Raw genomic sequence first — 10,000 nt, 5'->3', positions numbered from 1 at the left:
ATTATTATCAATAATGATAATAATTTTGACAACAATAACAATGATGATGATGATAATAACCATTATCATAATTTTCCATTGAAAGTATAAAAATAATCATTACTGTAACACTAATTAAAATGTCAAGAGTATATTTCTTTTTCTTTTTTTCAAAATACTCAAAACAACACAGTTTTTTCAATACCTCCTCAGGGCAGATCTCATGGGTACAGGCTTGCATATGTGAACATATTAGAGGAAAGCAGACAATATAACGATTCTGGGCTGGAAACTCCAAGCACATGTGGAAATTATCCTCAAACTGTTTACTGAAAAAGCTGTAAGATAAAAAAGGAGAGAATCCTTAGCTCATCTTATACAATCTTAAGTCTCACAGTAAATCTATCAACAATTATGGTAAACAGTAATTACATAAAAATAAACGAATGGAAAGAAATGAAAGAAAAATCATTTTTACAGAGCAAAACATGATCTTACCAGAATATGGAAAGGTCGGATGTTTCTATCAACATTTCATCCAGGAAATCAACCATCTTGGTGTGGAAAACAATCTGGTTGATGAGAGCTGTCAGTTCCCTGTGGTCTTTGAGGTGCAACCCTGAGCGATTTGACGTGGAATAGGCCTGAAGTCGGAACCAATCCAGGCGGATGCCTCGGAAGTCAAATGTTGCGCCTTCCTCTGGAGATTGGTAATTGTGGGAAGGAAAATGAATACTAGCCAGAAGTATGGTATACATTATCAAAATCACAAGTCCATAAAAAAATTATCCAAAACAAATACTTCAAACAACTCAGTAACACTTCAGAAATCCCCAATTACAAAAGGAGGAATGTCAAAAAAAAAAATAATAATAATAAAAAAAAAACCTACTATTTTAGGGTTCAAATCAAGGACAGAGAAGAGACAATTATGTATGCAATAAACATATAATAATTCTGAACTGTCTTTATTCTATCAAATGAATTTACCTTGTTTGACTGAAAGATTCCCAATTTCATTGCACATTGAGGAGAGGATGACAGACTCATCTTCTGGGAGATTTTGCAAACTCTGGATCAGCTGGTTTAGTGCAATAGCATCATAGCCACACAAGTACTGAATGTAGTATCTTTGTAGCACCTGTAAATGAAATCCCCATTTTTTAATAAAATATTTTCCAATAAATTAATTTACCTTATTTCACATAAGGTATAAAGATGAACACACTATTAGCTATATATCTGGTATGTACTATGATTCAACACTGTCCTTACCTGAGAGTATTTCTTGATTAGAGCTCTAATTTCTTCCATGTGGAAAAGCAGTTCAGGAAGCTGTCGGTCTACTAGGTCATCAGCAGTCTTGCCCTTGACCTTCTGCAGAGGTGGGTTCTCATGGTGTCGCAACAGCCACAATACCTGCATTCACAAAATAATTATGACAGGAAAAAGTTAGATCATTAATAAAGTCAAGCATCAGGACACATTTTAACCCATTAATGCTGGCTACATGTACTGACCACTGTAGTTCTCTTTTGTGAATTTTGTTTACACTCTTCTTCCATTCTTAGTTTAGCAAGAAATTCATTCAAAGTATCCTGCCATAGATTAACTTAAAAAAATAATTAAAAAAAAAGTTACAAAAGGTAATAACAAAAGCAACAGACTGCCATCTGCACAGCATATGACATAATCTGTCTAACAGTCACTTGAACTTATTCTAACCTTGACTGATGATAATTGAGTGAAATAAATTATTCTAGGTAGATATCTCTAACACTTAAAAGTCCAAGGAACTAAAGGTCTACTCCTCATATGCTAATACTTTGCAAATTTATCTAATCCCCCTAGTCCAAATATTGTAGAATTTAATGATAATGCATTTTATACTATAGAATTTAGTTTATATTATCAAATAAAGTAATATAACTATCCTGGGGTATAAATGCAGTGGGTTTTAGGAATTAATTTTAGACAGAAAAAAACAAAATTGAAAAAAAAAATATATTAGTGAAGATAAATGAAATGTGGAGACACTATACAAGAAGAGAAATAAGCCAAAGAGGAGTAGAACAAAGAAAAAGTTAGAACTCACTTCATCTCTGGCAAAGCTAAGGCCCATGAAGACAAAGAGAGCCTTTGGACCTAGCAGTCCTGGCTGATCTGTGAGGATCAGGGCGAGCTCTTTCAAAGCTGTGCGTAGGTACTTTCGGCGTTCTCTGTGCATGAGTGGCCTGTGGTGAAAAAGGAATATTTGTAATATGATTATCATAATGAGGAAGATAAAAATAGAAAGTACAAAACCATACTGCAGCAACCTTAGCTGATGTATGATAACCCTGATGCAGAACACAGATTAAGCCTAGATACTGGATTTCATTACTTTACTTATAGTGATATCTCCACCATTAACATTAGTGCTTAAAGATAGACTTTATCCAGACAATTTACCATAAGAAATGTCATTCTTCAGAATAGACAAGAACAAATCCTAAAAATAAACAATAATGTACATTTATATTATCTAACAATTCAATCTCACATTAAACTTTGAAGGAACTAGAGAAGAAAAGCAGAGGGAAAAAATAATTACAGCAATAACAAAGCAGCTATAAACACATAAAAATAATACACCTAAGACTTTGAACTATACCACTTTGCCAATTGCACAATATTTATTCATAACAATGAGTGCCTAACTACAATCTTGGTAGTGCTTACCAAAAGGGAGTACAGGAATCCATTTCCACAACTGTACAAAAGAATTACTACCTATGTTTAACTACAAAGGCTACCACAAAGTCACTTACGCATGTGTTACAGCATGAGAATAACTCTCCTTTACATCAGATGTTCGTTTACTGAGTTCTTTTTTAGTCTCCAGGTATGATTGGATATAAGAATGCGGGTGCAACACTTCATCTCTGCAATCATTCAGAAAAATTAATTAGTTTGACACAAGTTATCCTTATACCAATTATTGAATATCTGTTAAAATCAAAATTTTAAATCAACACTAAATTTAAATATAAAAATTACCTGAATATTATAATAATATAGAAATAACATTAAATAAATAATTCTTCAAACAATCACTGAAACTCTAAAAATCAAAATCCTTTAAAATCCTTTAATAACTCCGTTGAAGTAATTAGCAATGTAGTGTAATAACTTGAAATATTATTAACTTGACATTATGGATAAATCCCTGATTCTTTAAAGGAAAATGCCATTTTTCAGTCTAATGCATATGGGGAATTCCAGCACAATAATTTTTTTTTTTTTTTTATCTTCTCAAGTTCTATTCTTAAAAAAAAAAGTATTTTAGGGAATCCATGATTCAAAACCTATATTATAAGACTTTCAAAGATAAAATAACTTTCTGGCCTTCTTTGGAAATACAAGGCATCCATTATTACTGAATCTAAAACCAAACAAGAATTCTTCAATCCATTACTTTGTTTAAGAAGACTATCTAGTTGATTTTGTTATACCCTACTTATACACTTCTATTCTGCCAATCTTTTTCAATACTTAAATTTTCCTTCCAACTAATGTAATGCTTTCATATTTTTTAAATTAAATATTTGAAAAATAACTATTCAATAAAGGAAATTTGTAAAACAAAATAAATGAATCCACATTGGATGCCTTGAGCAACTTATATCACACTTGGCAACTGCAAACAACACTGTTACAGGAAAAAATCTACATAAAAAATTTATCTTCATACTGAAATCCTGCCCAAATCAATACTTTGTTTATGAAACAATTGAATGCCCTGTCACACAGAAGATGGGGCTTAAAGTCATAGTTTTATCATTTGCTAAAATAAAAGTCAGCATATGAGAGTTCAACCATACAACTGCAGCTTAGAACCTAAGCTTGATAATCAATATTTATAAAATAAAATAGTCTAGAGAAATTAAGCAAACCTACATCATTATGAACAAAAATTACCTGAAAAGTGTAATAACCCATCCTGTCTGTAGGGCTTGCGCCCAACATTCAAGGGCTGCTTGTTTTTGCAATGTCTGTGGGATCAACATGTACCCAAGGATGATCCAGCGCTCCATAGTATCTAATGACAAATATTCACACGGCATGACATCAGTCTGAGCAGGGTTCAAAAGCTGACTTGGTGTGCTCACCAAACTTAACATTTGTGCTGCCCTGTAAAATAAAATGTAAAATAAATTAAAACATTTCAAACCCTTGATTTAAAGTTTTTAGTAATATAATTTTACAGTACACACACAGACTGTTAGATAAGATATATTGTACATCTTACCTCCACTGGTCTGCTCGGAGGTTTCTCCGAGGATACAACACCCAGAGTGAACTGAGAGCCACTGAGAGGAGCTTGGCATGAGGCACGAACTCTTCATTCAGCTTTCTCAGTGGCGTTTCATAATCCATAATCATTTGGCCCAAACGAGGAAAACTTGGATCTCTGTGAGAATAATCAGATTCTAAATGAAGGAAAGGGGGAAGAAGACACGCATTTCAAACGTATTCTTGAAACTTCTACTATGGCACGTCAAAAAAATACCAAGAAAGAGAAATGAAAAAAACTCATACCCTTGGTTGTTAACCATTTCATGAGCTGCATTAAAGAGTCCTAAAACAGCCTTCCGATCCTCTACTCTCGACAGAAGAATCATCAGAGTTACATAATTTGTTACCAAGTCAAGGTAGCCTTTTGTCAAGTCATAGCTCACATTCTGAAAAATGTAAATGAATAAATAAAATGAAAGCACCTTGACCTATATCAATAACCTAAATACATAAATCTGTATGTGTAAATTGAACAGTAAGTATATTGTATGTCCATACCAGTATCAGTGTAATAACACATACATATGCACACACAGACACAGACAAAGATACAGACACAGAAACAGACACACTGGCACAAACACTCACACACTCGTACATGCATGCACACACACGCATGTGCATACACACGCACACACGCACGCACACACACGCACACACACGCACACGCCGCACACACACACACACACACACACACACACACACACACACACACACACACACACACACACACACACACACACACACACACACACACATACAAACTAAAATGATGTATACATGGTATATTCAAGCTAATCATATTTCACTTGAGATACCAGCAGGATTGTCAGGGCAATGCTCAGCCATAAAACGGCAATGAAAAAGGATTGCTTCCCTGAAGGCTGGGACAAACACATTGTTTTCACTTACAATGTCCAAGGAGTCAGCCATGGCCAAGGCATCCATAATGGTAAGCAATTCTGACACATGGTCCTTCAGGTCAAGGAGGTCGACAAATGTGTAATAGTAGAGGGAGAGGGACTTCATAATATCAGTCCGTACATTGGTAAGGGCTTGCAGCTGTAAGGGAAAAGGGATATCAATAACATTTTAAAAAATAGATTGAAAAGCAGATAAATATATTTTTTAACTCCCCATCTGCTCTTAAAGAACAGCACACACAAAGAGTAAGAAATCTATTTTCTTATTGGCCACCTAACTAAATATATGAAGAAATAAACAAACAAGATATATCTTCAAACATATATTCAACCACAAGAAGCACTAACCGATTTGCTGTCGATGTTGGGGAACTTCCTGACGATATGTTTGATGCATGATTCCAAGCTCTTGTCTGAGAGGAATGCAGGCTTTGATTTGGCATCGCCACAGGCCTGTCAAAAATTAATAAAGAAATACATAGATAAACATCATATATATATATATATATATATATATATATATATATATATATATATATATAATATATATATATATGTATATATGTATATATATGTATATATATATATATATATATATATATATATATATATATATATATATATATATATATATATATATATGTATAAAGATATAGAAATTGGATATACACATAGAAAGTAAGATGTACAGTATATCAGAAGCATTTATAACTGAGAGTGCAATAAAGCATATACATCCATTCACAGGTCAGAACTACCAAACATAAATAAATAAATAAATAAATAAATAAATAAATAAAAACTATTCCGTAAAAAAAAAAAAGTCAAGTATCAGTAAAAAAAAGATGATACTTGAAGATATATCAAGCACATCATTAAAACATCATTGGATTTACAGAGTGAAATATGGATATCTTTAGCTAATTCATGTTGGCAATTCCTAATTACATCAGTATTTTGTGCCAATAACACTAAATTTGTAATTTCCAATAATTCCAAAAACAAGTATGTAGCCCTAATGTTTTTTTGTTTTGTTTTTTGGTAAACCAAAGCATACATACACCTATGGCATCCAACATCAAATCTCATAGTGACTGACATCATTTTAACATTATTTGGTCAGGCATTGTTTTGAAAAATATGTTCTATTTCATCTGATTATCATCATCATTTCCTGTAGAACAGAAAGGTTGGCCCTTTTCCATGAAGAATGCTAAGGGCTTGTATTCTTAAGTTGAAATACAGAATTTCTGATCTCTCTTCTTTATCTGCATTGTATGTCATGCATTTCAATATCAACATGCCTCTCTGTTCTATACCTTATCTCATGCATTTGCAACACAGATAAGATATGAAGTCTTATGAAATGTAATGAAAAATGTTGGAACATTTTTATATATTCTTTGTTGAGATCAAAATCAATCACAGCAATGATGCATCTGGGCTTCAAACATGTTAGCATTTTTTTTTTTCTACTATGTCATCAGTTATTTCATTCATCTATTTTTGTGCATATGTTGAGAACTTCTGTTACAGAAATAAATTAGGGATACTACTACTACTACCACTATATATAGATGTGTGTGAGTGTGTGTGAGTGTGTGGGTGTGTGCGTGTGTGTGCAACTGTGTGTGGGTGTGTGTGGGTGTGTGAGTGTGTGTGGGTGTGTGAGTGTGTGTGGGTGTGTGAGTGTGTGTGGGTGGGTGTGGGTGTGTGTGTGCGCATGTGCATGTGTTTGTATGTATGTATGTATGTATGTATGTATGTATGTATGTATGTATGTATGTATGTATGTATGTATGTATGTACATGTCTGTATATATGACTATATATCTATACATAAATATATATACATATACATACATATATATACTTATACACACATATACATATACATACACACATATATATACATATACACATATTTACATATACATATACATAATAATATACATATATATACATATATATATATAAATATATATATATATATATATATATATATATATATATATATATATATATATATATATATATATATATATATATATATATATATATATATATATATATATACATATATGAGAACATTTCTGTAGAGGAAAACCCAGAAACCAGTTACAAATAAGTAATATTGGAAATTTAACATAATCTATAAAAATGTCAGCAACATATCTCAACTTACAATCTCTGGTTAGGCTCAAGATGCATGGATGGCTTTGATGGACTGTAGTAATAATTGTAATCTTTAGTTTCACACAGCCATCCAACCTTGCAATTATTATTCCTTGTTTCAATTATTCAAACTGTAATATGCTGAGATCTTTTATTACTTCCCATTGCAAATTATTTAAATTAAAGTATTGGTAACTTTATGAAGTGACCACACCCTTCAGAGACAATGTTCTAATTACTCCACCCACTCCTGGGCATCCACAAACATTGCCATATTAACCAAAAACCATCCTAATCAGGGGTTTTTACCCCCATCCTGCTGCCAATCACCATGGACTTATTCTCCACACAGCAATTGTCGCAACATACTTTCTTCATTTCTGACATTATTTTTTGCCTTAGCAGATTATTTCATGTAGCCTATCAGAGAGTGTAATTTTCCTTTTTTTATGACAGCATCATTAGATTTTCCTGGAAATGCATAATAATTATTGTGTGTTATACACAGGGTGAAATACAAGGACTTTTCCAGGACTTCTCCTAGTCCAAAAAATATTTTTCAAGAATGTATTTTAAACTAAATATGACACCCAGTTTTTAAGAGGTATGCAATAAAAGGTGAAAATGGATGACACCAGCTGTAAGCAGATTTCTCATAACTATTTCTCCTAAACTTTATTCCTATTTCCAAGTAATACTGTGCAATAAACTCTCATCAGCACTTGTCTTCAAGCACTAGACTACTGAAATAATTGGTACAAATAGAAGAACAGTGGCTATAATGGCAGCCAAATTATTACTTACTTTAATTTACATTTACAGTTCTGAAAAGATTATATGTACATATATACTACATATCATAACATCTGAAAATGTCACACATGGTCCACAGAAGTGTGTGACAAAACTAACTAATCAAATGTAGTGTGTAACATGAAACAACGATTCTTTGTATTTTGTATCATGACATAGACGCTTTTATATGAAAATGGTGTTGAAGAAAATTCAGTCGCCCAATGTAAATTTCCATGACTTTTCTAGGATTTCTTTTTGAAAATCCAGTTTTTCAAGGTTTTCCAGACCTGGAAAATGAAAATGTTGGAATTTCAGGATTTCCAGGAATTCTAGGTGGTGGAAGGCCCCTGTACACAATTTCTTATTATCAACTTGCAAATGAAATGTCATCTAGGTAAAGTGTTTTAGTTTCTGTCATTCTTTCTGTTACAGGCCAAGTTCACATTAGGTCATACAGCTCTGTGAAACTGAACTATACCATAGTAATATATAAAACGGCAATTTTTTAACCTAGGGATGATAAGTCTCACAATCATTTTCTGGCACTACAGCAAAGGCTAACAAACCTTACCCCACAAATGATCAGCCAAACAAATTTTGAATTACTCATTGGTCAGCAAAAATCAGGTTAGTCTACATGCTCCACCCTGACAAATCTACAGAGCGGAGATGCGTTATCCCTTTCACTGGAGTGCCAAAGTCATGAAGACCATAGTGAAAACTTGAATGACTGCAGGTGTAAATTTGCAGATTAATTGTAGACTTGCCTTCACTTACTATGTATTCTTATCATGATAATTTTACAGTTTCATGATGCTATGTCTATTGCCAAGTTTTATGGGAGTTCCAGGTGTGGGTGCACAACATGGAATTCTCGTACTCTGCTGTAACGACACTACCAAATCAGTTGCTATTTCGTCTAATGCATGGGTCTGTGCCCCAGCCCCCACCCAGAAAAACAAAGAACATTTCACATATTCAATATAGGAGAGAGCATCAAACAGACTGCACATCAGGTATGCATAAGTGATGTCAATTGACATTGCATTACAGTGCTATAAATATAGACATTTTTTTTTTTTTATATTACTAATAACATTGTTTTATAGTTCTAAAAATATTTGCCTATAAAATTATTTAAAAAATAACTGGTGGAAGGCCAATGCTCAAAACTGACACCTGGTCCTCAGCAATATGAGTTTTTCATATTTCTCTTAAACTGACATTTTCATAACATTGTTTGAGCTTTATCTAGGTGTTTACAAAATCATCTATCTATGCAAACTTACTCTTACTCACATCTATTCCAATTCATCTTTAAAATCTATTCTGAACCATCGTACTGATAACTCTTAAGTTTACACTTCACATTCTCTTACATTGGCAAGAAACAGACCCAAAGTTGGACGGCCTGATTACCCTGCTTTAGAGTATGTACAACTTATCCCTGAGCAGCTAGTGACATATGCCATTTCTTTCACTTCTTTAACCCCGAAATAAAGCAAAACCAACGACATTAAACCCTTACAAGACGTAAAAGCTGAAGAGGGCGAAGTACAAATGTCAAACGGATGAGCAATCGGCCTTACAACATCCTCTCATTAATCTACTTCCTCGACTATTTTTTTTCGGATGTGGAGCCTAATCAACCCATTCCTTGGCCTTCTACAGGAATGGATATAGTAAATGGCCATAACGTTCGCGTAAACCTAAGAGTATCCTTGAAAGAAAAACAATTCAGAAAACGTCAAAATATTATTGTATATGATGACCTCGCCCACTTGAGCTCT

General features: G+C 33.1%; 1 protein-coding gene across 2 annotated transcripts in view; it reads right to left on the bottom strand.

Annotated features, from left to right (window-relative positions):
* LOC119582556 (membrane-associated protein Hem-like) overlaps positions 1–10,000 on the bottom strand; it is a 25,458-nt gene that overhangs the window by 15,248 nt on the left and 210 nt on the right. For both annotated transcript variants that reach the window (XM_037930906.1, XM_037930905.1), the window contains exons 2-12: positions 5,589–5,693; positions 5,230–5,379; positions 4,561–4,703; positions 4,271–4,432; positions 3,940–4,152; positions 2,790–2,903; positions 2,075–2,213; positions 1,255–1,398; positions 970–1,120; positions 478–679; positions 185–317 (exon numbers count right to left, since the gene is read on the bottom strand). In XM_037930906.1, coding sequence (XP_037786834.1) covers positions 185–317; positions 478–679; positions 970–1,120; positions 1,255–1,398; positions 2,075–2,213; positions 2,790–2,903; positions 3,940–4,152; positions 4,271–4,432; positions 4,561–4,703; positions 5,230–5,379; positions 5,589–5,693 — 1,656 coding nt within the window. The remainder of the gene's footprint in view (positions 1–184; positions 318–477; positions 680–969; positions 1,121–1,254; positions 1,399–2,074; positions 2,214–2,789; positions 2,904–3,939; positions 4,153–4,270; positions 4,433–4,560; positions 4,704–5,229; positions 5,380–5,588; positions 5,694–10,000) is intronic.

Source organism: Penaeus monodon, chromosome 16 (assembly GCF_015228065.2).
Source record: "Penaeus monodon isolate SGIC_2016 chromosome 16, NSTDA_Pmon_1, whole genome shotgun sequence".
In the NCBI taxonomy this organism is placed as follows: Eukaryota; Metazoa; Arthropoda; class Malacostraca; order Decapoda; family Penaeidae; genus Penaeus; species Penaeus monodon.
The sequence above is the reverse complement of the archived record's forward strand: the minus strand, read 5'-3'. Positions and strand labels throughout refer to the sequence as shown.